The sequence below is a fragment of the Dunckerocampus dactyliophorus genome, chromosome 13 (genome assembly GCF_027744805.1).
Source record: "Dunckerocampus dactyliophorus isolate RoL2022-P2 chromosome 13, RoL_Ddac_1.1, whole genome shotgun sequence".
Classification (NCBI taxonomy): Eukaryota; Metazoa; Chordata; class Actinopteri; order Syngnathiformes; family Syngnathidae; genus Dunckerocampus; species Dunckerocampus dactyliophorus.
The window spans coordinates 24,055,853-24,083,309 of NC_072831.1; the positions used below are offsets into that span (position 1 = coordinate 24,055,853).

The following is a 27,457-nucleotide window of genomic DNA, read 5'->3' on the forward strand; positions in this document are numbered from 1 at the left end:
GGGGAACTGGCATTGGAACACACTATGACAGCTATTTCTATTAATAAATTTTGGATTGTCACTGCCTTTCATGTGTTTATTCGTTTATTTATTTATTGCTAGTATTTGTAGTTTGGTATCTTTACCGAAAATTAAGACAATCAATCACTCCCATAGAGAATTTGAGCTTTATCCTGAAAATCACCGGAAATGTTACTTTGCTCAAAGATAATGAACATCATAGTATAGTGAGTAACTGGTGCTGGAGCAAGATTAACTACAATATTTAATGTTTATGTTACATTTTTCTTATTTAATCTCCTTTCAAATACGAAATATTGGATGAACGAACTTGGAAACTGTTATTTCCACCTAGACATTTGTGGAAACTAGACGTAGTATGACATTCACCATGTTTGTCATCATCTTTCATTTATTTAGGAATTTATTTATTTATTGCTTTTATTCGTACTTTGGGAAAAATTTGTTTTACTACGTAGACAAACAAATCAATCACTTCCTATTGATGATGTGGCCTTTCTTTTCTAAACCTGTCAATTAAAAACAGTTTTAAAAGTTTTATTTTGTTAAAAAAAATTAATGGAGATAAACTAAGCTAATTAATCCCTTTATTTCTATAATTTTTGTTTGATTTAATGTAACTCCAAATACTAAATATTAGGTGTACCGATTTTAGAAACAAGCACTGGTACTATTACTTTCACACAGAAACTTTGAAATAGGAGTATGACATTCACCTTTCCTTCATTTATACACTTATTGATTGATTGTGTACTTATTTGTACTTTGGTATTTTTACCGGAAATCAAACCAACCAAGCGCTTCCTATATTGGACGTTTGTGAAAATCTGATTAAAAACACCGGAAGTTTTAGTTTGTTAAACAATAATGAACCTCGATGGCGGGAGAAGCGGGAGAAGGAAAACACCTGTGACAGAAGTAGCAAACGTTACTCAATTGTTAATTAAGTCGTCTTTTTACGACACTAGAGACAACATTATCACTATTGTAGCATTGTTTCGTTGTTTTCAATAGTCCACACTTAATATGGCTTACAGGAGAAGACAGCATTTAATTCCAGGTGGGTGGCAGGCGTTAATTAACTGGACATTGGAAACATCGACGGTTTTTTTTGTTTAATTTTTCCCACGCCACTCTCAACATCCACGCCTCGTGTGATGACCATCTATTGGCACAAAGGACTTTTTCCATCAAGTCCTGTGTATTTATGAACGAACTGAACTAAAATCGCAGCATAGCTAGTTGCATGTCATTAAGTGTCATTAAGGTGTGATCTGTGTTCCGCAGATCATAGTGATGGTGGCCAAACCAGTAACATGGAGCAGCTTGCCTTCAAATACATGGTGAAATGCCGAATTGGCATCTTATTCATTCACTAATGAATACATGAAACTAGAATGTCTCTGTATGTGTTCAGGAGATGTGTAAAGTGGAGTCCAGCACTGATTCTGACTCTGAGATAAGTCCAAGGTGGTCTGACACCAGCACTATGGTAAGATGTTTTAACAGATACAGCTTGTTTTTATGTTTTCATTAAAAAATGTACCTCTTTACTTATTTTCAACTTGGTACCATATACACACATGTACACAGTGGTGTTTTTATATGGAAAAAGCAACCAAAATAAATCACAATGATTCTTTCTGAAACTTTATGTTTAAATAATACTTTTTCCCCTCACAGGTATGCAATCTATTTATGACTATAGTGTGTTGTTAATACCAGTGTTTTTGGACCCAGTGGTAATTGGAGACACCAGCTGTTATTTGCTTTTGTAGACCACACACACCCGTTGACGAGAGTAGATATGGCGGTTACTTGAATAGATGCATTAATGGGAGCGTTTATGGTATACATACACTCCCGATCAACATTTTAAGACCAGTTGGAAAAATTGAAGGAATTTACATTTTGCACTGTTGGATATTAAGGAAGTTCTAAGTGGAGTTTCAAAATGCAAAAAGAAGAAATGGGAGTGAGACCAAAAAAACTGGGTAAGCAATTTATTGCATAAAGTGAATTTGACTGTTCATCAGCTGATCAGAAGTTTAAGACCACAACCGATAAAAGCCAAAATCTTTGCAAAAGTGTGGATTCAATATCATTTTTGGCCGGATATTCACACTGTCATGATCTCTTGATGGCAATGGCAAAAAAGCTTTCTCTCTTTGAACGCGGTTGGATTGTTGAGCTGCATAAGCAAGGCCTCTCACAGTGCGCCATTGCTGCTGAGGTTGGACGCAGTAAGACAATCATTTTAAACTTCTTAAACGATCCTGAGGGTTATATAACAAAAAAAGTTGAGTGGTAGACCCAAAAAAATGTCATCGAACCTGAGCTGGAGGATCCGATTGGCTGTCCGCCAAGACACGGGACGATCCTTGGCCCAAATGAAGGTTGTTACTGGTGCCGAGTGCAGTCCAATTACCATCAGACGGCATCTGTGAGAGAAGTGTTTTAAGAACAAAAAAGGTCTTAAAAGGCTCAACGCCGTAGAATTCCCCGTTTTTGCACAAGAGCACCAAACATGGGACATTGAAAGGTGGAAGAAAGTTGTATTCAAAAATGTTACCTTGATGGTCCTGAAGGCTACCAATGTTACTGGCATGACAAGGAGATCCCACCTGAGATGTTTTCGACACGGCACATAGGAGGGGGCACCATCATGATCTGGGGTTCTTTTTCCTTCAATGGAACAATGGAGTTTCAGGTTGTGCAGGGGCGTCACACAGCAGCTGATCATGTGGAGATGTTGCAGGGGGCATCCCCTATGACTGAAGGGCCTTGTCTGCGTGGGAATGACTGGCTTTTTCAACAGGACGATGCTGCAGTTCACAATGGCCGCCTGACAAAGGACTTCTTCCAGAGGAATAATGTCACTCTTTTTGGACCATCCTGCGTGTTCCCCTGATCTAAATCCTATTGAACATTTGGGATGGATGGCAAGGGATGGACATCAGTTTCAGACAGTGGATGCCCTCCGTGAAGCCATCTTCACCACCTGCAGCAACATTCCCACTAGCCTCCTGGAAACACTGACAAACCAATTTATGAGATGATTAACAAGAATGGTGCAGCTATTCATTACTGAGTCTTTTTTTTTAACATTTTCTATTTTAGAGGGGTTTTGTGTTTTTTTTTTATGGTCTTGAACTTTTTATCAGCTGATGAACAGCCTATTTCAGTTTAATGGGTGATTTCAGTGAATTGCTTACTCTCTTTTTTTTTTTTTTTTTGCATTTTGAAGCTCTAAGAAGCTCCTTAAGATCCAGCAGTGCAAAATGTAAATGCTTGCAATTTTTCAACTGGTCTTAAAATTTTGATCAGGAGTGTATTGGAACATACAAAAAGAGCGCTATCTACTGCATGGTTGGGCAACCTACAGCCCATGGGCCATATACAGCCCACCATAGCATTCCATGTGGCACGCCATGCAATTCCAACAACAAATTGTTCCAAACGCTGTCTTTATGGCAGGAATGTGTGAGCAGTGCACCGGAGAGTGGCACTTTAAGGCGGACATTGCCTGAACCTGCTGGAAGACATGGCTGTTACTCCTTGGTAAGACATCATGGTTCAGCACAATCAAGTGGCACCGCTACATAAGCCCAAGTCTGTGTATGTTTGTAGTTTTTGGACCCGTATGATGGCAGCTCTGAGGATTCTGATGACATGGACGCCCCAAGCAGGCAAACGAGACAACAAGGGAAGGGAGGAGGCGGTCGCTTCTCGCGTAAAAGCAGGCGTTTTATCCTTCAACCTCCCCCAGATACTGGCTTTAGACAACTGGTGAAAACACCGGCAGAGCAGCAGCACCTTGTGGACGTCCAGATGAAGTGCACGGAGGGCTCGGAGGTTTGGCTTTGCGAGCTTGTCTCTCTGTCCTCCCACGCGGACTTGTATGGCGGAGAACCTGTGGCAGAGATGTCAAACGGCACGGACATCAAAGCACAACTTGGCGACCCTGCCTCGACCTCCAGCCAGAGGCCGGAGAGCTCCTCAGACAGATCTCCGGGGAGCACATGTAACCTCAGGGTTCTGTTCAAGAGGAAACTGGCTGTCCCCGCAGCTGATGGGCTGGAGCCGGGGCCGGGCCACAGAAAGAGGCAGTGTGTTTTCAACATGGAGGAGGAGGAAGAAGCAGGAGATTCTGCTTGGGAAAAATGCTAGATCCTCGTGATGCTCAACATTAAAGCACTACTTAAAAAAAAACAATGCACTTTGTCATGAAGCACATTCATTAGAGAGAATGTCATTGCAAACGTTCAACTGTGTACCGACAGGAGATTTTTTGTTTGTGTTGGCCAAACTATAAACGAGGATTGAGTTATTAACTTGTTGAAGCTTTCTTTTTGTTCTGTATTTGTGAATCTGTTGAGGACTGCCATGCTGTAAAACAAATGTATGAGTGACATTCACTGGATATGCTCTGGCATGAAACCTATTTGATTAAATTATTTGACTTGAAGCAAACTTTTCAAAGTTTCCTCACCAAAATCCATGAAATAACTTCAGGTTTAGTAGGTAGGTCTTTTTTTGCAGCTAAAATAATTATTGTAATAATAAAATATACAATTTAGTTTCTGAATGTCCTCAATTACTCACCGTGTAGGTCCACTACAAACACTATACCACAAATCAACGCCTTTTTCTTCAGGTGGGTGCAATAACTTGACACCGCACAGCACCTGCAGAACAAAAGTGGCATCTGTCAAGCTGAAGTGTGCCCAAAAATACATTTACCTTTCAGTGAGAGATAGTGACTATAATACAATATAGAACATTACATTTCAATAATCACTTTTAATGCATATTCACAACTGTATTTTCATTTGCATTATTTGATTCAATTGCTAAAATATACAGGTCAACAGTGGTGCAGTTCAGACTAACTTCTCAGGATGTTTTTGCGGTTCATTTGCTGAGCGCGAACCAGTAGTTTACAATATTCAACTTCAATCCAGATATTTTCTATACCGCTTTTTCTCATTAGAGACTTTTTTTTTTTACATCGGAGTGGGGGAAATGTGCATTTTTTAAAATATCGGCATTTATTGTCCGTTCATTCCTGCTTGAAATGTCTACTTTCCGATTTCTCTGAGGCAGAGAATGTGTACTGACCTCTGATTGGATGAGCCCGGAAAAGGGAGGGGTAGACGGCCGCCCATATGACCCACCTGGAAAACCCTGACTCCTATGTCAGGATGCTGTTTGTTGACTTCAGCTCAGTTTTCAATGTCACCAACCTCGACAAGCTGGTTGACAAAAATCACCCCACATTTAGGAACCCCCCTCTGTTCGTGGATCAGGGATAAATAAAAATGGAGGGTGGGGGGGGGGTTTGGGAGCCGCACAGCTTCGGTCCGCCTGGGGTGTCATTCAATTCAGAACCGCCAATGCACACCAGTGTTTAAGCTGCACCCACTAAAAAAAACGATTTGTACATATGTAAACCGCACCGGACTATAAGCCGCACATGTCCACGTCATAAAATGGCATATTGTGGCACGCACGAGTTCGTGAGGACGGGGCACTCTTTATTTGAGGAGCTGATCATGAGCTATGAGGAAACTGGGGAGCAGGAGACCAGATGCTTTTCTGGCTCCCTCAGGTGGACAGAGGCAGCTGAAGAATCAGCTTTGAAATGCTTTGAATAAAATGCTTTGCTGGGACGCATTATGGAAGAAGTTAAAGTCTTTGTCACAGTACGTGGAGGCGGGGGCTAGCTACGTCGTCACTGAATACACTGAGTGCTAGCTAGGAGTTAGCAAGCAAATGCTAATATGAATGAAAGCACAAAAGCGATAGTTTCTAAGCCAAATGCAACAGTTCCAGTGTGGATGTGCTGTGGGGCATTCCTCCTGGCGGTTGCCGCTTGCTGAGGCATTTGATCGACGAAGTGAATGTATAGTGCGGCACGAGCTCGCGATACCCAGGGTATGTGAAGTGGTGACGCCTTGCGATTCGTAAGTTCTATAGTAGGCATCTTCTGTGCCTCACACAGACACACTACACTTTAGTACCATCTAGTGGCTCAAATGTGACATACACAGTGATGATAATCTGGTCTAAAAAAAGGTCGAAATGATTATCGTCGATAATTTATAGCACAATTATCACAGGCCGGCATCCGTTACATTACATCATATGCAAATTAGCCAATTACGTCATCTAGCGACTTCTAGGGGAGCCTTGCTACTTTTGAATTTCCGCTAAATAAGATTCAATGTAAATAAATTGAATATTTTCGTAGAGCATTGAAAACCTGTTTAAGACTTTCTCAATACAGGTTTTAACATTAGAGCCCTGTAGACATGAAATAACATGTCACCTTTACACTCCTATTGTTCATTGTTTACACCACATTGCAGCTCTTATACTGCAGGGACTCCAGACGGCCGCTAGCGAGCGAGCTAACCAGTTCGCCTCAAATTTATTTCTATTAAAAAAGAGCCGAAAACTTACCACTTCCACACTGGATTTGTTTCACGCTCTGGTGTGAGACAAGTCATGGCGGACTTCATACAGCGTTCAGGTAATGTGATGTACTGTAATGTCTCAATGTTTTGTGTCACTACTGTCGCCTACTGACCTGAATACTACATATCACTTGTATTTCAATATGTTTCGACTAATACAAGTATACCACAAAACGGCAATCATTTGTTAATTTCTGACTACTGCAATGGCACACACATTTGCTCACAGCACAACGTACAATGACATGGTGGATTTCAGTTGTGCAAGCTTTATTCAATCTACAAAAAACATACGCGTTCCTTCATAAAAACAAGATCCCTTGTCAACTTTCTCTCTTTCCAAACATGATTTCTGACATTTACCATCTGACAACTTCCCTCAAGACCTTCTCAAAACACTTTTCAAAATGCATAAAATGTGTTCACTACTGCTCCACAAAAGTACTAGATTGGCGGAATGAAGGCTAGCAACTACGCTAAAACGAGTGGTTAATATGCAGCACTTATCGACGATTAATGGGTCGAGGTTAACTATAAAGATGGTGGTCGTGTTCTACTCTGTGCATAGGACTGCCACGCCGCGCTCGTAGAAGCTGTGCGGATCTTCCTTGGTGGCGATATCGAAGTCGACGGTGAAAATGAGGTCGGACCTGGTGAAGTTCAGGTACACAGGCAGAGTCACCTACAGAGATTAAAAAAAAAAAAAAAAAAAAATGAGTTCACAGAGGTTTAGGACAGGCTCAGTGCTTTTCCTATCCTACCATGTGTCTCTTCTCAGCATTGCTTTGCTTGATCCAGCGGAGCTGAGTGAGAGGTAGCTCAGTGGAGATGGACGTGGACAGGGACAGCTTGTTGTTGGCACATGTTGCTCCCTGGAGTTTCAGTCCTACAATAGTGCACAGTCTGCGTGAGAAATGCTCCTACAAAAACACTTCCTTTGCGGATGTTGAGAGGAAGACCTTTGATGCCGAAGCTGCACGCATCCAGTGTGGTACCCTGGGCGGTGGTGACGTTGACCTCCAGACACAACTCCTCCAGAGACCAGCTGTTTGCTTGGGCCACATATTGGCGGGTGGCGGTGATGTACGCCTCGGGCACAAACAGGCTTCCCAGGCACACATGGATGTTCTAGGAAAATAATTTGCATGTTGGCTGAAGGTCAGGTATGTTCAAAGTGTGGCACAGTGAGCCAAGACCTCGGCATGTGAATTTGAATGGGAAACACATACATGACAGCAAGGAGGAAGTGGAAGAACGTGGAGGAGTGTAGCGTGCAGAAGGTTACGCACTGTAGGGGAATAGTAACGCATGCACACACACGGTTCATTTCCAAATGTGAAAATTGTAAATAGCTGATGGTGTTATATTTGTAAATAAATTATTTTGATGTCAAACAACCATTTTTTGTTTTGTTTATGTTGCGGTGTAGATATTTGAGCTGTCACAAAAGCAAAAAATGTGTGTCAAAGTGAAAGTTATGCTTGAAATGCATCTTTTCACAAAATGCTGCTTTTCTCCCGTTTTTAGTTGGAAACTGATATTTTCCTGAAACTTACCTATGTTCTATTGTTGATTACTACAGAACGGAAAAAGGACTATCTAATAATATAGCTTAAGAATTTACAGTATGTTCATTTTTAGAATATGCCATGGGCCAACAAAAAAGGAGCAAAAATACACTCCTGCCCGCACTTTGGACATCACTGGGTTGGGGCTTCCCCAGCTTTGTAGCTTTAAAAAACACATTTTCTTTGTTTTCCAAGATGTGCCTCCCCTGAAGTCTTCTGGCGCCTCGTACAGGATGCCTGCCTGCTTTAGAAGATTTTTTTGGACAACTTCTTTCAGTATTTTTGTTTTTTTCCAGAGCCTAAAATAACTTATTTTCCATGTTATGTTTTGATTGGCATTTGGTAGTTAACAGAATTAGACAAAAGATAGAAATGGAAGGGAAGGGAATCCATCAGATAAAAAGGTGTAGATTGAGGAATCTGCTGTTACAGTCTGCTTGCAGCGGGGCCAACCCACCAAATGGAGCTGCAGTGAATAAAGCTTGGTGTGCGCGGCAGTTAAGAGTATTTTCCTTACCTCTGTTTCACCCTGCAGAAGAAGGATTTTCCACATGCTTTCTTTCCCCACCCAAATCAGCTTCATATGTTACTGGTGGTACCATGTTATTACATTCAAAGTACAAGGGACATATTTATTGTATATGAGTTGAGTGAGTTGAGTACAAATGTTTACCTTCAGCTCCTTTGCACCTCCGCTGGCAGCTCCCTGGGAGATCTGCTGCAGCTGTTTGATGCGCTCACTGAAGTCCGCCACCCACTGGATGACGGTCATGGAGATGGGAACCGTGTAGCGACACCAGCTGCGAGGGAGGATGCCTGGAGGAAAGCCAGGTAGAAACGAAGGAGTATTCACTATACAGTAGATACCTGCTATTTGTGGGGATTACAATATTGGCAAAATACCGCAAATAATGGACACACCCATGAAAACGCCCATTTTAAAATACTCTAAACCAGGGGTTCTCAACTGGTCTCAACTTGGGACCCACATTTTCAAATGGTCATTAAGTCGTGAACCATCTTTATTTCCGTCTTTTTGATTGTCCCCCCCCCCCCCCCCAACACTTTCATTTTATTTCTTAAAATGATTTATTTATATATTTAATACTTTTACTTAAGTCAAACCAAGCAAATGTTTTTTTTTTTTAATCGCCTATGTCATCTATTAAAACATTAACAATGATAATAATAATAATTGCATGTCCAAAGTGCATTTTAGAAGAATTTATTAAGATATTTTGTCAAGAAAACAAGGAAGGACATGATAACTGCATGCCGAGAATGCATAAAAAAAAATAAAAATAATAATAATAATAATAATAATTTAAAAATCCCACTATATAAGACTACAAAATCAGATACAGTCAAACTGGTCTATAGCGGCCACTAGAGGGGGGTCTGCAAAAGTGGCCGCTATAGACAGGTGGCCTCTATAGACAGGTTGGCGTCCAGTTTGAATGTTGACCAGTAGAAGGAAAAAAAAGAAAAAAAAGGGGGGGAAAAATAATAATGTTGACCAGTAGAGGGCACTGCGGACTGCGGATAAAAGTCGTACAGCACTACTAGGCTTGTTATTATCATGGTTCATGGTTTTAATCCTGAACATGCATGAGTCAAACAGTAGCACATCACATAGTACAATTCACAATTTTGCATGTCCAAAAAGGAGTAGGAAGAAGCAAAGCTTATTTAATCATACCCCTCATCAGTTTCACATCAGTTGCAATACATTTATTCACCTCTTGTTCTTCCAAGTGTACTTTGTAGGTCTACATGACAATGTAGTGCAATCATAGCCAAGGTTTTTACTTACTAAAAGGAAGCTAGAGGCTTAATAATAACTGATAGAATATATCCACGACCCACAGAACAAAGCTGTGCTAGTAATGTCTTACGCTTGTTTTTAATATTTTACTTTTTATACGGCAGAGTGTCATTACAGCTTTAATTCATCAGGAAGTGACGGGAAGTGACGGTGGGCGTCCCGAGCAGGAAAGCTAGGCTCAGTGCTAGCTGTGAGTTTGGAGAGAGTTGGGAAGTGTGTTTCTGTTGGCGTGGATGTAAAGTCCTGCAGTGTTCTCCGCTGTTAATAAAGCCATTAAAGTGCATCGGCGACATGAGTCTTTCCTTCCCCACAACAAGCGGCATTACAGTATTGACCAGTGCGCACCAGGAAATAAACGGTGTCATTTCTTACAGGCATTGGCTGGACAGCTATGTAGTGGGGCTTGTTTAACCTTTGCCTTGTGGGCAAGCAGGAAGGAGAGATGATGCTGAGAGATGTGTGTGTGTTCTGAGCTGCTGTCTGGTGGCCGCGTTCAATAAACAAAGTTGGCAGAAGCAACAAGAGAAGTTTCCTTCTTTGCTTCAGAGCTGAATAACACTGACAAGTTAACAGACTAGTAGCGAACGAAAAAGAAGACGGCTTTTTTTGTGTCGAATACAGAAGATGAGGACTTTGATGGATTTGTGGATGAGGATTGATGAAAAATAACGTGAGTACATTCTAAAATACTTCAATTAAAGTACAACCGAACTCAGTTTTGCTCCCGCATGCATGCTAGCGTATGTTTTTTTTTTTTTTATTATTGTAGCGTCGCTGGGAGCACGTCCTGTTCCCAGCCTAATTTCGGTAATGTTTTGGTGCAAATGCTCTTAAAGTTACATGTCTGACCAGGAAATAGCAAGCTCAAAAGAAGACGGCTTTTTTATGTGGAACAACTGACAGTTTGTGTGGATCTTGTGAATGATTGTGACTGAGCTAGGACTCAGTAATTAAAGTCTACACACGACGGCTTCATTGATTGAAAAACGAAACTTTTTCGTACATGAAGCTTTTACTTGAGTTGGTAATTTGGCCGCTATATGCAGTCAGATATTGACCAAGGGAGACAAAATGGGTGGCCTCTGGCCGCATTGGACAGGTGACTGTTATACACGGGGTCTATAACATGTCAATTTGCTGCGGGGGATTTTTCAGTGGCTGCTATAGGCAGGTGGCCGTTCTATAAAGGTGGCCGCTAAGACAGGTTTGACTGTATTTCACTTATACCAAAGAGGAAGACGACAAATACTTCTCAATTTTACTTCAAAATAAGAAAAATAAACAAAAAAACAAAAGTCAGACAGCGGTTGTATATGACATTTTAATGTAGTATTTGCCTCGTTGTCTGTGACTCACTCATTTATTAAATGCATTTTAGATTGTAAAATGTATAGGTACTCACAACTAATGAATGATAATGTACCGGTAAGATGATTGAAGTAGAGGTAAAAATGAAAGCACTCAGCCAATGGCTACATTCAAACCTCACATCAACATCGTAATGTTTCACTTCATCTACAAAGAACATCAAGTTTGTCACTTTATGCTGTTCTTGGCCTGCTCTTTTTAGTGGTAGCAAAAAAACACCCTCCGTCATCTTCCTCTCTGCTTGTCTCGACACAAGTGTACAGTATACAGATGTCTGTCCGTGTTATGTTGCCACCTACTAGTAACACCTTTTGTACAAACATTGTATGCTGTAGTATGGTGTGCAGTTGTGCTTCGCTACATCATGGTTCGAACATCACGCCCTCACTCTATCACGGTGCCACTAGTTGTCAGTAATTGTTCGGTAAGGCAGGCACCAGACATGATCGCCAGAACAGGCATTTATTGCAGGTTTAAATGATTACATTTAAACGAATGATTTAAATGAACTAGCATAATAACAACTACACAGGACACTGTTGGGGCCATAACCCACAACAGGCTAAAACTCAACTCTGAATCTCTGACGCCATTTCCTGCCTTCCAACACATCTGTCCGCCCTCCACTAAGGTCCCCTTGAGAACACATTTACTGTGACACACGAGCAGTAGTTTTATTTCGGTCTTAAAGGACTTATTTACTGTTATTATGTCTACTATATTGGACATGAGTGTGAAGCCATTTAAAGCCAACATTATAATACATTGATGGGACAATAGCCACTGCAGGTGTCCAGAAAAACAAACAAAACAACAACAAAAAAAAAAAACAAGGAACTGCTAACGTGAGAGTGTTATCTTATTTATGTCTAATGTGTCTTATTTTCTCTGATTATATCTACTATATTGGGTAATATAAATGTATTAAATATTATAACTATATGGCTGTTCTTTCATGTCTAGAGGACTCTAATAATGTTAAAAACCGTATGTAGAAGATCAGTAACAGGTTTTCTATGCCATAACTACAGAAATATCCATCCATCCATCCATCCATCTTCTGTGCCGCTTGTCCTCACTAGGGTTGTGGGGGTATGCTGTAGCATATCCCAGCTTTTGGGTTAGAGGCAGGGTACACCCTGGATCGGTTGCCAGAACTACAAATATATTCCATTTATTAACATTGAATCCTAGTTTGTGGAAATTCACTTATTGCGGTTGGGTCTCGAACCGATTACCCATGATAAACGAGGGACAATTATTATTTAGAAATTAGTATTGAGTTAGGGTGAATGAGATGTGTTTTCTATGAAAAAAAAAAGACCCTATTTTGGAGACAAAATAGATGAAAATATAGGAAACATGTTTTCAATGTATAAAGAAACAGACAGATAAGAAGTTTATAAAGAGGCCATTATAGTATACCTTTAACCAGGTCGCTGATAAGAGTGCGCAGATAGTTTGTCTGCTTCTTCTTGCCCTGGCACACTTGCACCACATCTGACAGATCCTGGCGGACCTCCTGCAGCATCTTGCCACCCATCTTCACCTCACGCTCAAAAAAGCGGAACAGTGGGTCCTGGCGAAGGAAAGAGACGGACAATGAAAAGATTGGAAGGTAACACAATGCCAGCAATCATGGGGTATTTTATTTACTTTTTTAACCTTGTTGCGTGGTAACAAATATTGAAAGGTAAAGCGGCATCCTCCTGGTTACCTTGATGTTCTCCACTGTGCGTTTGAGCGGATTGACAGTTTGAGGCATGAGCTCCAGCCAGTTGCAGGCGGTGGTGTGCAGCGTTCTCATCCAGGCCGGCTGGGCGTCCGACGTGGACGACGTGCGCTCCTTCTTCTCAGTCTCGTAGGCGAGGTCATCCTCATCCTCCAGCATCTGCATTTTCAGCATCTTACCCATCATGTCAGTGCCTGCGCAACCCGGCAAGGGAGGACGGAAGGAGGGAGGGAGTGAGCGGGGAGGAGAAATTAATAAGTGGAACACAAAGCTCATCTTGGTGATGGGTCAGCTCGAGTTGCTTCAAAAAACAAAAAAGGGAGTTGGGGAAAGACAGACAAGGCTTCAGGCAATACATCCATCAAATGTAACAAAGCAGGTTTTTGATAACATATTTCCTCAAATAGTGGCCATCCGTCTAACAGACGCCGTGCCTCAATCATCAAATTAAATAAATGTCTCCGTCGATTTGAGGGTGCCTTTTTTCTTTCAAGAAAAACTTCAATTACCTCATGTCTTATGCATGTAAAGCGTCTGACGCGATGTCATTCTCTGTATAGTATGTTAATAATTAATTTTAAATGGCTGCTTAAGGGTAAAAATGGTAATCATAATATATAGGCTATTGGTAGAAAAGGAAGCTGTTAAGGTGTATACTATGAAATATGGATAATTGTTAATTGTTTCATGCATATGTGTAGTGTATAAAATTAATTTGAGGGCGTGTGTAATCCCCAACAGCACGTTTGGCATGAACTTTATATTTCAGTATTGTTATTCCGTGTACTATTAGAAAGTGCTTGTCCTTAATTAACCTAAATAAATATAAATCAATAAGTAAATATAGATATGTACATGAAAAATGTCCAAATAAATTCAAATCTAAAAAGGTAGGTTGTTTTCAAGTGATTAACTTAAAATAGACTGCTAGGTGTCTCCACCATGTGGTGTGCACCCATGCTTATGTACCAGGGAGCGCCGCACCTTCAGAACATTTTGCTACTGTCCAGTCTGCCTGGGTTCATACCTTTTTCCTCTACAAGAGTATACCTTAATGACAGAAAGTAATACTACTATCTGCACCTCTGACCTCTGTATGAGGAAATAAGTTGCATGGTGTCTGGTGATAAAGGGGAGCGTCTGGACACCTCATTAGCAAAGGTAGGGAGTGTTTAAGGGGGTATTCATTCATCAGCCACTTTATTATTAAGTACACCTGTGCTACGAAGCTCCAAACAACATGAACCGGTGTTGTAGTGTAAACAAATGTCCTCCACTGCCACCAAATTTTAATTGAATGTTAAGAGTTGCATCATTAGCATCACATTTGTAGCAACTGAGGGATGCTATCATGTCATCATGCAAGAACTTGGGGGTGTTAAAGCAGTTCCAACCTACGTGTACTTAATGAAGTGACTGGTGAAAGCGTGAAGGGCATGAGGTGAGGGGAGTATGCTTCAGAGGGTGGGAATGGTGTCTTCGCAAAGCGACATGTTGGCTGTGAAATACAGCTGCTGGAGGGTGAGGATACACACTCCTTTTACCTTCTAAAGATGACGCTTACAAAGGGAACATATACTGCAAAACAACAACAATAATATACAAGACTGCAAACTAGGACCAACAGAAAGATGAGGAGAGGAATCACCACGCGTCTAACATCTCTGCATCTAAAAATGGTGTCCGAGTGAACATGAGGGAGAACTTTGACAGAAAGAAGATGGTTAATATTTGTGTGAAAACAGGCCCAATGAGAAGGATGATGGACGGTGCTGCAAGTGGGATCGGAGTACAAGTGATCGAAGAGGACTGCTGGCAGCGTACCCTGAGTGGTGAGCAAGACCTTCTCCGCGTTGCTAGGCAACCCCAGCCAAGATGGAGTCTGAGTGTCAGGAAGCATTTCCACCCAGTGCATGAACTCCTCACGCCTTTAGAATAAAAAAAATAAAGAAAAATCACACACTGGCTGAGAACACATTGGATGATGCTGAACAGAAAAGAGACTGCTACGGACCTAATACCATCAGGCATTTTGATGTCTTTGTGTCCGTCAACTTTGAGCGCCAGTTTGAACTCGCTGTCGAAACTGCCCTTGGTGAAAATGCGCTCCAGGAAAGTGTTCAGCAGACGCTGGTCAAACTCATTGTCAATACGGCCGCCGTAGATGGACTGGGCCATCAGGGTTTTTAGGGCTGCCCAGGGGATCTTGTCTGGGGCGATGTTTTGACGACCCTGTGAGCATAGCAGTGTCATTCCTATTATGTATATAGTTTGGATGGCGGGACTCTTGCTTTTGCTTTAATGACAAACCTTAGCGGTGTCGTCTAGCCAGGTGTCGACAGTGTCGCAGGCGGAGCGCAGGTCAGACTCACCAAACTCATACTTCTTGGACCAACCCAGCGGTGCGTAACGCAGACGCTCCTGGATTACAGCGTGGAACCAGGCCAGCAGGAAGTATAGACGGGCACGCTCATTGGGAGCCTGTCCAAACACACAGGAACAAAAGAGTTAAGATGGGAAAACGTTGGGACGGTGTACAGGTAAAAATTAATATTTGTAGGTGACCTTGCACATCCGAGCCACTGGTATGCTGCTGAAGGTGCGTAGCATATTGGCCTTCACACCAGGAGGAGGTTCGAAGACAAAGATACGACCGGCACGAAGGAGATTCACTGGGACCTAAAAAAGAAAGACAATTGAGTTCTAATTAAGATGCAGGCAAAAATTCATTCACTGGCAATTGTTCATTTCCATAATAAAACTAGAAAAGCATGCACTCCATATGCCTCAATTTCATGAACTGGCATTTATTGGCCACTCCAGGTTTTAAACCCAAAATGTAAACATAACTAAATAACTGATGAATCCTGACAGAAAAAATAATAAGCTGCCAGGTGAATCTGGTACCTTAGGGTTGATCTCCATCGTCAAGAAGAGCCTGAAGCTCGCATGTGGCTGCATAGAGTGGAGTTTCTTCTCCAGTTGCATCAGCCAGCCTGGGGCGAGGTGGACGTTCTCCAACATCACCCACCTGCCAGACTTGACGGCAGTGTTGATGTCTCTGTCTGCCTTGTTGAATCCCTCAGCAGAACCTGTAGATAATTGAAGATATGCAAATCAGCACCCTGATGAGGACAAGTGGCATAGAATGAAATGGATAGATGGGATGCAAATCAGCAAAATTATTCAGTAAGATCAGGTATGAAATTGGGTTAGTCCTTACCGATGGAGATTGAAGTGATTTGTTTGTTTTGCTCAGCAGCCAGGTCTCTGACCAGGCCGCTGGCATCATAACCCGGGACAGAACACATCAAAACGGGTGTACTGGGCTTCACCTGTAGGTTCAAGAGGACTGGTGAATTGCGATAACACTTGACATGACTTCTACCAAGAAAAATGTAAAAAGACAATTAGTACCTCACTATCCACAATATTGGCCAGGTCGATGGGCTGCTCGATGATGCTCATAAAGGTCTCTCCCAGAACCTTTGCTACGAAGATGTGAGACATGGCCAACAAGCGGTCTGGGCGGAAAGTCTGAATCAGCATCATCTGGTGCACTGCCTGGCCAATCGGAGCTGAGTAGGAAGAGGATAAACAAAGATGATAAACAGATAGTTTGAATTAAAAGCAGCACATATGGACCATTGCCAAACAAAACACCAAAAAAAAAAAAAAAACTTACTAGACTGTTTCTCCTCTGACCACAGGTAAGGAACAGCCAGCTCTGGGGTGTTACTCTCAAGCCACATAAAGATTTGCTAAACAGGCAAAAACAAATAGACCATAATTAAAACATATAATCATAGTCATAGTACATTCAGTATCACAGCTGGGTAAACACCAGTCCAACTGCATGATGTCCTCACCTCATCAGCCTGAATCTTTGCCACCACGTCTTTGAATGCTGGCAGGCGGCTGAGGCGGATCATGGCCTCGCTCTGCTCAGAGGTCAGGCCCTTCACCTTGGGCAGGGATGTTCCAGTGAGCACGATCTCCTTACCACGCAGGAAGTGCTGGAACTCTGCATCATATGATGGCTCGCTAAAATGTTGAAGACCAGTTGGAATTATAAATGGCAGATTTTGCAGACTATTACCAACAGCTAAATATTGACCTGGTCATTCCCTTGAGGCTGATCTTAGCCAACAGCATGGCAAAGGTGATGTGGTCCTGGTGCAGCATTCCCCTGGCAACTCTGTTGAACGCCACCTACAAAGGAGAAAACAAGATTTCATACAAGGAGAAACAACTTTTTTGTTGTAAAAAGTTCCACTTTCTACCTGGAAAAGGTCTTTTGTGATGAGAGCAAGTCTTTGTGAGTGGTCGCTGATGCTCTTGAGGTTGGGATTCTCATACAGCACAGTGTGGTAGGTGTCCAGGAAAAAGTGAAGCGAATACTGGTACAGGAAGTGCATCTGAAGCAAGATACAAACAAATAAGATAAGCTTATGAAAGCATGTGTAATTTTGTGCGTTTATAGGAGTCCGAGTCTATGTTCAGACCTGGTTGAGAGCCTCCATAGTGAAGTAGATGCTGCTGCAGGCGGACGACAGGGACAGGTACTGCTGAGACACCGCCTCCACCTCCGCCATGATGATATCCGTCTCCTCCACCTTCCTGGTCACCTCGGCGGCCTCCTTTTTCAGGTTCTCCAGCGTGGTGATGATGGTGTCGTCGTCGAGGATACGCCCTTTAACCTCATTGAGCGCTTGCAGTAGAGATTTTTCCAGCTGACGCAAACGCAGCTGAAACTCACCTGTGGAGAAGAAACAAGTGTGAATCAGTGACTTGAATCTCTGAGATAATGGACTGATTTTGTCTCGTACCCTGCAGTTTGAGGAGGTCAGAGCGTTTCTCATCCACATCGGGCCTCTCGGCTTTAAGCACCTCGTTGAGACACTGGCTCTGCAGACTGCTGCGAGTCACCGTGAAGTTGACGAATGTCACACGAGAACACAGGTCTGGTGGGAACTCGACCTGCATGAACGGTGACACCAGTCAGCAACTTATTTGAAATACACCATCAATGTAAAGCTGTTCATGCAAACTATCATAATTAGTTTCCTTCTTACCGTAGGGTCTCGTGTGGAGAGGAAGATGACAAATGAAGGCGAGAGATCGATATCCTGGTCTCCCAAGGTGATGAGGACACGCCCACCAGTTCGCCGTACCTCTCTGTTCAACACCGGGTTCAGGATGGGGTCGTAACTCTCAACATCCTTTAAAGAAAAAAAAAGAAGAAGAAACAAGTAAATTAAAAAAGTGGTACCGTAAACGTTTTATGACTCTGTGGTGGCCTCAGCCATCTTCTATGCTGTGGGCTGCTGGAGAGGGTGCAGCACGGACAGGGACAGGAGCAGGAGCAGGATCAATAGACTGATCAGGAGAGCGAGCTCTGTCCTGGACGGTCCTCTGGACTCCGTGGAGGAAGTGGGGGAGAGAAGGATGTTGGCTAAGCTGACATCCATCATGGACAACACCTCTCACTCCCTACATGACACTGTGGGTTCTCTTAGCAGCTCCTTCAGCAGCAGACTGTTACACCCACGGTGTAAGAAGGAGAGGTTTCGCAGGTCCTTCATACCGACCGCTGTCAGGCTCTACAACACCTGCACCACTTGAACCATGTGTCACTATGTATTCTTTACTTGCGCATCTTGCTTGCTGCTGTAACAAGTGAATTTCCCTGCTGTGGGATTAATAAAGTACTATACATCCATAGAAAACTTCCTGATGTTGTTTCTTAATAACTTCATACGACTGCAGTACAGTCCATCCATCCATTTTCTATGCCGCTTATCCTCACTAGGATCACGAGGGTATGCTGGAGCCTATCCCAGCTGATTTTGGGCGAGAGGCGGTGTACACCTTCGACTGGTCGCCAGCCAATTGCAGGGCACATATAGACAAACAACCATTCAATGGGCAATTCAGAGTCTTGAATCACTCGCAATATGATGCTTCTATTATCTCTTCCTCGCTATAGTGGGTTTTTCAGAAATTAATAAATTACATCTCTGTGTGGAGTTTGCATGTTCTCCCCATGCGTGCTTGGGTTTTCTCCGGGTACTCCGGTTTCCTCCCACATTCCAAAAAACATGCATGTTAGGTTAATTGGTGGCATAGGTAGGTTAATCGTCCATACGTATGAATGTGAGTGTGAATGGTCTTCTATATGTGCCCTGCGATTGACCGGCGACCAGTACCCCTTATCTATCTATCTGTTAATGTAGTCAAAAGAGAGATATAGTTTCCTTCCCACTTTCTCATGCACTCCAAATCATTATTTAAGTTAAAACATGAAGTTATGAGTTTTCACTAAAAGTTACTCAACAAAAGAACATCAGATTCCAATAACAATGTCAGCTCAAATGACACAGAAGACGAACACACAAGAGGAAAGATATATACCCTGATAGTCAGTAATACCTGAACCAGCAGTGGATTTCCAAAACGCAGGGCACTTTCCAGGTTCTTCCGGAAGGCGTCGTCTAAGAAGCTGGTTCGTGTGATCTTGCGGTCTTTGTACTCATTCATAATGAACTCTGTGGCTTGGCCAGATGGGTCGATGATCAGCGGGTATCTAGGAGGAGGTTGTGATGAGTTAATACATTCAAACTCTCAATGTGGAAGTATTCAGATGCTGTGGGCTTATGTATGCTAACCTGTTGAATCTCTTGAGCATGATGGCATTCTCAGTGCAGAGGTCATCCGCTGGGAGAGAGTTGGCCTGCCAGCGGAGCCTCTCGTCTGCATTGGATAGGTATTCTGTCCTGGCAATGTCGGTTCGGAACTGAGGAAGAAATGAAAGAGAGTATAATGTTCGATCCTGCCAGATAAGAGCAACATCTGGAAAGTGTGTAGGTCATAACAGCTTACCTGTATATTGGCTTGCTGCAGGTGATGAGACCAAGTAGTGAATAGGTTCTGTCTCATCTGCTGTTCAAAGTAGCCAGCGTATGTAATGAACGCAGCAGAGAGCAGACAGTCACCAGCAATGGTAGACATCTGGTTCTTGAACGTCTCACTGGTCTTCTCCCAGCGCTCCCTCTCGGCTGACAGACTCTTCAAGAGGGCTGTGCTGCGATTCACCTGCACGATTTAAAACAGCTTTAAGAACCCCACAACTGAAAGGATGACAGGGGGAGGGCAATAGTGATTTGGAAGACTGCTTACCTTTGCCTCCACTGCAGCCAGGTCAGCTTTGATGGCCTGGGCTTCTGAGATGAGGACGGCGTACTCCTCCTTGTAGCGAGCAATGCTAGCCTCCAGGTCTCTGATCATCTGCTCCACCTCCTCCGCCTTAGTCTTGTTGTCCTTGGCGTCATCCTCAAGCTTCTGAAGCTCGTTACGCAGAGGCTCCACGCGTTTCAGCATGTCAGCATAGTTAAGCTATACAAGCCACACCATACCCACACAGCATAGAAAAGTCAAACCCTGTTTTTTTCCCCCCCAACCTTGTTATTTTGATATAATGGGACAGTCCTTACCTGAGCAATTGCCCATTTCACCATAGGCCCGCAAGCCAGCGAGGCTCTGTTGACTTGGTCATAATTGTAGCTCGGGTTGGACATGTAGTTCTTCTTCATTTTTTCACGAATGGAGTCACTAGACAGAAACAACCCAATACGGTTTTAGACTACAGTACCACTGCAATAACTTACAATAACATACATAGACATGCAGTAGTTCCTCAAATAGTGGCTTGGGGGTCGTTTAGTTACTCTAATTCAGAGATTACCAGGCGTTTAAGGAGGTGCCTGGGCTAGAGTAGCTACCGCAAAGTTACCCAGCATGCCTTGCTGGTTTGTTAAGACTTATTATAGGTTTGCATTTATATTAGTGTGCGTGTTATTTTGGAAATAAACCCGCAATATCCATGTAGTGCAGGTGCGATGTATATTGTATGTGTTGGTGCCAGTTCTGTTTGCACTCTGAGATAAGATAGGTGTCTGTGTTGATCTCTTGTCCGTTTGTGTTGTGTTGGCAAAGAGTATTGATAGTGCATTGCTTTCAAACGAAAAGTGCTTCTTGAAAGCAAGCTGAAGATACTAATGACCCTTTCCTGTGTGACTCAATCTTGCCACAATATATAACCATACGTTGTTGGTCTTCTTCAATGACAATTGGTAATATTCACCACCTTTATGGGTATGAACAGACAAAACCCTGTTGCATTAAAAAAAAAAAAATCCCCTTCAGAGGAAAAGTACAAGATTATTTTCATTTGATTTTTGTGCCCAGGCAAAGACTCCCGGTTCACTTTTGGGTCATTTCTATTAATAAACACAATACAGTTAGAGGTGGAACTAATTGTTTCCACATGGTCACATGACGTACACGTGAAGCAAGGTCAAGTGCTCTGGTTAAGTTGTGCCTGAACTTGTGGCACAGCTGTAAAACCATGCCAATGTTTTTTGTTTGTTTAAGGGATTTGTTGATTACGCTACAGAATGAGAGGGAAAACTACAATGCTCTGGATTACAATGAAAATGTGTTAATTGAGGCATGGCGTTCATAACAACAGCAAAGGCTACTATTTGAGGAGTTGCAGTAATGACTCAATCATTGGAAAATTTAACACAAATTCATGGAATATTGCAAAAGGAAGAAGGGGGAGGGCATGACAACCACCACCAACTACTTAACCATATTAGCTCAATTTCATATTTGATGTAAAATCAATATGGTATCACTTGATTGGTGGACTGATTCAATGACATTTGTGCATCTGTCTGAGAAAGGCCAGGCAGATGTGCTCATTGGGACACCGGTTGGTACCTCATGTCCTCAGAGGAAAAGTTGACTATGCTGCTGATGAAATTATCCCTGATAATAACTTGTCTGATTTTTTTCCAGTCATTGGTCTCCTCGCCCAGCAAAAGGCAGATTGACTCCAGGGCCAGTTTGACTGCAGCAGGGGGATTGGTCATAGCCCGCACTTCTACTAGGTGCTGCCGTTTAATTGAGCTCACCGCTAGTTAGATGACAGGTGGAATGTGTTTGGGGCGGGGGGAGAAAAAAGGTGGAGAATGGACAAGCACCAAATAAGGGAAAAAGGCAGGGAGAGAAAGAACACACTTTTTTAGTAAACAGTGTTACAAAACCTTCCCGCTCATTTCACCTGATCTCATCAGCAGAGAAGTTAACGATAGTGGGGATGAAGTTCTCCCTCATGATGATGGATCGGATCTGCTTCCAGTCGGTGGTGCTCTCGCCCAGGAGCAAGCAGATGGACTCCAGGGCCAGCTTCACGGCCGCAGGTGGATTGGCCATGGAACGCACCTCCACTAGGTGCTGCTTCTTAATGGACTTAACAGCTAGCAACATCACATCAATAGTAAGTGTGGATTATGTCAACGCAGGGGCTCATTATAAAGTGAAGTTGTGAGTTGGGAAACCACAATTAGAATGTAAAACAATAATACTGGGACGGGTTTGTGAAGAGAACATATACATACACTCAATATAAAAATTTGTACAACAAATAGTGGAACCCAAGAGTAAAATAATTTAGATTTAGATTTTTTGGGTAAATTTTACCTCAAAGTAAATTATAACCGTTTTTGCCTTTTTTTTTTTTTTTTTAATAAACAGTGCCACAACAGAAGTGATGGCATTCAAGAAATGTGTGATAACCATAGTACCATAAATCGACCAATTGTGACATAAGGTAGGGTTACTCAGTACAATATGATCCATACACTTAATAAAACACAAATTAAATCCATACATTATTTTTACCAAGCATATTGGCTTTATTTTTACTGATAACCAATATTTTCAAACTCTCAATTTCCGATTCTGATATGAACCGATACTAACATCACACATCTCCTGTCATGGAAGGACTGGACTGAACAGGACTGGACTTATTACCTTATTATTATTATTATTATTATTATGTTTATTATTAATTATGTATAGTGTACTACAAATTTGACGTGATCTGTTTTGTATTTATTTATTATTATTCTATGTTATCTCATGTCTTGCCTTGGTTGTTTTATTTTGTGATTAAATTCATTATGATATTTTTGCAGAGCTGCTGGAAATGTGAATTTTGGAGTGTAATAAAGTATCCATCCATCCATCTATCTATCTATCTATCTATCTATCTATCGTATTTCGTGGCCACAAGTGGCTGTCTTTCAAGAAGCTCTGTTTATTCAAGCACATTTTTACATGCCATGAGAGCAACGAGCGGCATCGGTGTGATTCCTTGCCTACCCACTGATATCAACGCGGCAAAACCCGGGCTAAGATGAAAGCGGCTAGAAAGGAAGTGGAGATTCAAGCCTTCTGTACCTTATATTATCATGGGAAACGTGAATTCACTACCGAGTAAGATTGACAATCTGGCAAGAACGTCAAGACCTTCAAATTTGTGCTTCACTGAATGGCTAAGAGCTAGCGTCCCAGAGGCTAACATGAGGAGCTAGGCGACTTCAGTATAGTCAGAGCGGCCAGGAACACAAGAGCCTGTGGAAAGCGCAAAGAAGGTGGGCTTGCACTGTATGTGAACAAACTGTGGTGTCATCCTGGCCATGTCAACATTAAAATGTCAATCTATACAGCATTCTTTTAATATCAGTTGTCAATATTGGGGATGTCTACCAATATCACATTTTTATGCAACATTGGGCCAATAGTATCGGACAACCCTACGCAGATACTTATAATACCTACAAGACAGCACTGGTTGACAGTATTGCTCTGCAAACAACTTCCTGTTCCCTCTTCCGTCTGTCAGTTTGAGTAATTTTGCTTAATTTATTTGACGTTGACTTCTCTTTTAAACACTTAAAACATTACCTGTCCAGTTAAATAAAGGTTTTATGATGACCGGTTTTACATTATTTCCTTTGAATTTAGAACAACTTGGAAGTTAACCAAGGTCACCACTGTAACTGATTAAAATTATTATTTAATGTTTCTTTTGGTTGGTATGTCATGCTGGCACTTCACACTAAAAACCACAGCGTAGAAGACAAATTATGAGTTCAAAAACACACAACCTACCATTCTGGGCCTCAACGACAGCTGGTTCCACCTGGTCCAAGTCCTGTTTGACTCGCAGTTGTTTGTCCTTGATTACCTCCTGCTGCTTGTACACAGCTTCCTGGATTTCCTGGCTCATCACCTGGAATCAGAACAGTCACAGCAAGGTGTTATAGTTACAGTATGGAGATAAAAGCTAGTGGTGTCCCAACACCACTTTTTCACTTCCAATACATCCATGGCAGCCTTGAATATCTGTCGATTTCCTTTTATGATTAACTTTGTATTGTTTCATGTTGGAGAAGCATGAATCATACATATTTCTTTTGTTATTTTGTAGTGTGGAATGTTAGAAAAGGCAAGTGATATTACTCACACAGAACAAGGTCTGAGAAAAGCTCACCCATTTACTGCATGTGGAGTATAGTTTTAGCCACAATAAAGTGGCAGCAAGGCATAATATAGCGAGGTTTGAGGTACTCAATGAAATGCTTAAACACGACATTATGCACCACCGACTGGGGCTCGGTCTTTTCTGTTATAGCTAAAGACTTTTTGCTGTACCATGGGAGCTTCCATGTCATATGCACGATGAGGTTTGTCGCATTCAACTTCCCCAGTTCTGTGCCACCATGGGAAATTTGTGCATGACAAATTTTGCACTCAGCTGCGACGTCTTCTTACTGCCACACGGCTGACATCATTCCTCCTCTTTCCTACTTTGTTAGCACGCTAGAAACACTGTTGTTGTGTTGTTTGAGATAGAGGCCAATATAATCAGATATCGTTTTTTTGCTGATATCGGCCCAATATCAATATCAATATCAATATCAATAAGATAATATTTTTTAGGGACATCCCTAATAAAAGCAATTTAAATAAAAATCTACCTTTTTCTTCTCAGCCTCCTGCTGGTCTTTAACCATCTTCTTGAGTTTGTCATTGGCAGCAGCGTTCTTCGCCTCCAACTCCTGGCTCTTGATTCGGAGGTCACGACGGAGCTCCTCCACCTTGATGATAACTTGTGATTACAATCATGTTGCCAGAAAATAAGCAAACTCAAGTGTGATTTTTTTTAATTTTTTTTTTTACCTGATCTACAGTCTCCTTGATCTTACGGAGACCCACGTTGAGGTGCATCTGCTGCTCCTCTAGCTCGCTGCGCTTCTCGTTGAACAAGTTAGCATACTGGTTGATGAAGTCCAGGTAGTGGCGAGGAGTGATGGCCATGGTGTGACCACCTCGCTTAGCGAGACGGTTATTAGCCTAGTGACAAGTAGACATTTGAAGCACATGTTTGCCAAAATGAATACTTTAGAATCCAGAGATCCTTACCTGGTGCAGTGTCTGGTGTACAAACACACAGCCATTGACGATAGCTTCCCTGTGCGTTGGTGGCTGGGGAAGTTTGTCATAGACGATGGGCATGTAGTCTGGCACCTTGTAGTTGGGCTTCTCCAGGTCCATTTTGCTGGTGAACTCCTTCCCGACTTGATAAAGAGCCTCGGTTGACCAGTCTCCAAACCAGTTCAGCACACACCTACAGCAGAGTTTTCGTTCAGCATCGTTATATTACGTGGATCGTTTCACATTTGTTTACCTGTTGAAGAGGGCTGGAGATGTGGCTGCCCTGTCCTTCAGGCCCTCTGATGAGGGGTTCATGGTGAAAACGACATGGAGGTTACGGATAACCTGGCTGGTAAACCACTTATAGAGCTCCTCGTGGGTGTCAAGCATGAGTCCCTCTTTCTGCGCTCCCTCCTTGCACTGAGTCATCAGGGTGGCATACTCATCTCCCTCAAACAAGCCGGGAACCTATGGATTTTGTCTCACATTAGGCAACATTCAACTGAACCCCTGCAAAAAGCAAAAGTGCTCCAAAAAGTGGAAGCAAGTTACCTCTCCGTTGGCAAGCAGGGTGTTCATTCTTTCAAGGAATCCGGAATCCAACACATTGGACTCATCCATGATGAAGGCGATCTTCTCGTTCTTGCAACCGGAGCGGCGAAGCACCGTACGCAAGTCCTCATCAAAGTCCTCTCCAGTGTATTTCCTGTGTACCTAAATACCAAAAAATTCCAAATGAATATGGACACAGTATGGCTGAGGCACAACTTCCAATTTTGTAATACCGACCTTGATTTGGTAAACGCTAAGTCCGTTCATCCAGGCAACAAAGCGAGACAGAGTAGTCTTCCCAGCTCCGCTCACACCAATCAACAGAAGATGTCCCTGAGGCTGGCGGAAGATTCTAGAAAAAGAGATGTCATCGTACAATGTATATGCCAGACAACTCTCCAAGTCTTCTAATGCTTAAGCCTTGAAGCTCACCGATCAATTCTGAGAACATGGTCCAAAACCTCGTTGAAGAGCACTAGAGGGACGTCCAGCTCCTCCTCGTAGAAGACCTTAAGACGAGCCTTCACGTAATCCCTCAGCTCCTCTTGTTCCACTGGGATGTAGTCCTTGAGTAAAACAAGACAGAATTGTAAATGCATAGATACGGTATTTCTTTTATCAATATTACTACCGTACTAGTTTACCTTGGAGAGCCAGTTGCTGTAGAGGATGGGCCTGTTGAGAGCCTTCTCCTTATCAATATTGGGGAAATGTTTGAGAGCAACCACGTCAATGTTCTCATCTGTCCACCTTCTCTCTTCATCACCGACCAGCCTGGAAACAAACAAGAGGAATTTGAAAATTGAAGGATGCTCAATATTGACTGAAGGAAGGGGGCAAAAAAAACCACATTTAGCACATAATCACAGCAAACTTGTGCTAACCTATCCTGGAAGAGGCGCAGAGCCTCATGAGCCCAGATACGGATAAGGCCCTCCACGGGGAGTGTCTCCAGTGGCCGGAGGGCTTCAAAGATCCCCCTCACCCAACGGGTCATCTCTCTGGGAGAATAGATGTAGTGAGGTTGTGTGTCCTGGGTGAAACGCTCCTGAAAGAAGTGCAAACAGAAATTGTTTAGTTGCACATAAACTTAAAATTAAGCTTATTTTCTCCCTTACCTGAGACATGGTGTAGAACTCCACCATAGCAGCAGTAAGAGGTTCAGCATAGGTCCGTAGAGAGGGGATGAGGCGCAGCATGGCCCGGTTGAAAGTGCCGTAAATCTGTGTGAGAGAGGCTGGGCCGGGATAGTCGACATACACCACAGGAACGTGACGCAGGAACCTATGAAAGGTCATGCAAACAATTTATTATAAGTCATTGCTCTGGCTGCTCAGGGAAACTTGGTGTTGGACTCTCATATTGCTACCTGTGGGTGAGAGGCTTTCTGCCTGGGTCAGTAGGAGGATTACAAGCACCCACAAACTGGATCCTCTCGAGTTTGACCCAAGTCTGGTCTGAGGTGCGGTAGAACCCTCCATGCTCTACCATCTGTACATAGAACATGACACCGCGGCAGTTACCGTAAAACGAGGATACTACATGTGATGCTTCTCATTCT

At 42.6% G+C, this 27,457-nt stretch overlaps 2 protein-coding genes across 2 annotated transcripts in view; one reads left to right on the forward strand and one right to left on the reverse strand.

The window, feature by feature from the left end:
- Nucleotides 1-908: 908 nt before the first annotated feature.
- On the forward strand, nt 909-4,460 carry LOC129192740 (uncharacterized). The gene is made up of 5 exons (XM_054797035.1): nt 909-1,081; nt 1,309-1,364; nt 1,439-1,513; nt 3,499-3,582; nt 3,652-4,460. Exons 1-5 carry the CDS (start codon nt 1,048-1,050, stop codon nt 4,189-4,191), a joined length of 789 nt encoding a protein of 262 aa, XP_054653010.1. The 5' UTR covers nt 909-1,047; the 3' UTR covers nt 4,192-4,460.
- Nucleotides 4,461-5,431: 971 nt separating this feature from the next.
- The window catches only part of dync1h1 (dynein, cytoplasmic 1, heavy chain 1), a 38,355-nt gene continuing 16,329 nt past the window's right edge, over nt 5,432-27,457 (reverse strand). The window contains exons 40-77 of the mRNA XM_054796110.1: nt 27,266-27,387; nt 27,015-27,180; nt 26,781-26,944; nt 26,541-26,670; nt 26,329-26,462; nt 26,134-26,248; nt 25,897-26,058; nt 25,598-25,812; nt 25,333-25,537; nt 25,090-25,263; nt 24,888-25,007; nt 24,019-24,139; nt 22,121-22,316; nt 20,487-20,604; nt 20,173-20,388; nt 19,876-20,088; nt 19,662-19,789; nt 19,426-19,579; nt 18,069-18,215; nt 17,823-17,973; nt 17,499-17,752; nt 17,277-17,411; nt 17,111-17,205; nt 16,863-17,037; nt 16,679-16,754; nt 16,411-16,571; nt 16,217-16,328; nt 15,901-16,085; nt 15,559-15,672; nt 15,304-15,474; nt 15,008-15,225; nt 14,818-14,921; nt 12,979-13,187; nt 12,687-12,840; nt 8,742-8,884; nt 7,460-7,628; nt 7,262-7,386; nt 5,432-7,182 (exon numbers count right to left, since the gene is read on the reverse strand). Of these exons, the coding sequence (XP_054652085.1) occupies nt 7,054-7,182; nt 7,262-7,386; nt 7,460-7,628; nt 8,742-8,884; nt 12,687-12,840; nt 12,979-13,187; nt 14,818-14,921; nt 15,008-15,225; nt 15,304-15,474; nt 15,559-15,672; nt 15,901-16,085; nt 16,217-16,328; nt 16,411-16,571; nt 16,679-16,754; nt 16,863-17,037; nt 17,111-17,205; nt 17,277-17,411; nt 17,499-17,752; nt 17,823-17,973; nt 18,069-18,215; nt 19,426-19,579; nt 19,662-19,789; nt 19,876-20,088; nt 20,173-20,388; nt 20,487-20,604; nt 22,121-22,316; nt 24,019-24,139; nt 24,888-25,007; nt 25,090-25,263; nt 25,333-25,537; nt 25,598-25,812; nt 25,897-26,058; nt 26,134-26,248; nt 26,329-26,462; nt 26,541-26,670; nt 26,781-26,944; nt 27,015-27,180; nt 27,266-27,387 (5,880 nt within the window). The 3' untranslated portion in view covers nt 5,432-7,053. The remainder of the gene's footprint in view (nt 7,183-7,261; nt 7,387-7,459; nt 7,629-8,741; nt 8,885-12,686; nt 12,841-12,978; nt 13,188-14,817; nt 14,922-15,007; nt 15,226-15,303; nt 15,475-15,558; nt 15,673-15,900; nt 16,086-16,216; nt 16,329-16,410; nt 16,572-16,678; nt 16,755-16,862; nt 17,038-17,110; nt 17,206-17,276; nt 17,412-17,498; nt 17,753-17,822; nt 17,974-18,068; nt 18,216-19,425; nt 19,580-19,661; nt 19,790-19,875; nt 20,089-20,172; nt 20,389-20,486; nt 20,605-22,120; nt 22,317-24,018; nt 24,140-24,887; nt 25,008-25,089; nt 25,264-25,332; nt 25,538-25,597; nt 25,813-25,896; nt 26,059-26,133; nt 26,249-26,328; nt 26,463-26,540; nt 26,671-26,780; nt 26,945-27,014; nt 27,181-27,265; nt 27,388-27,457) is intronic.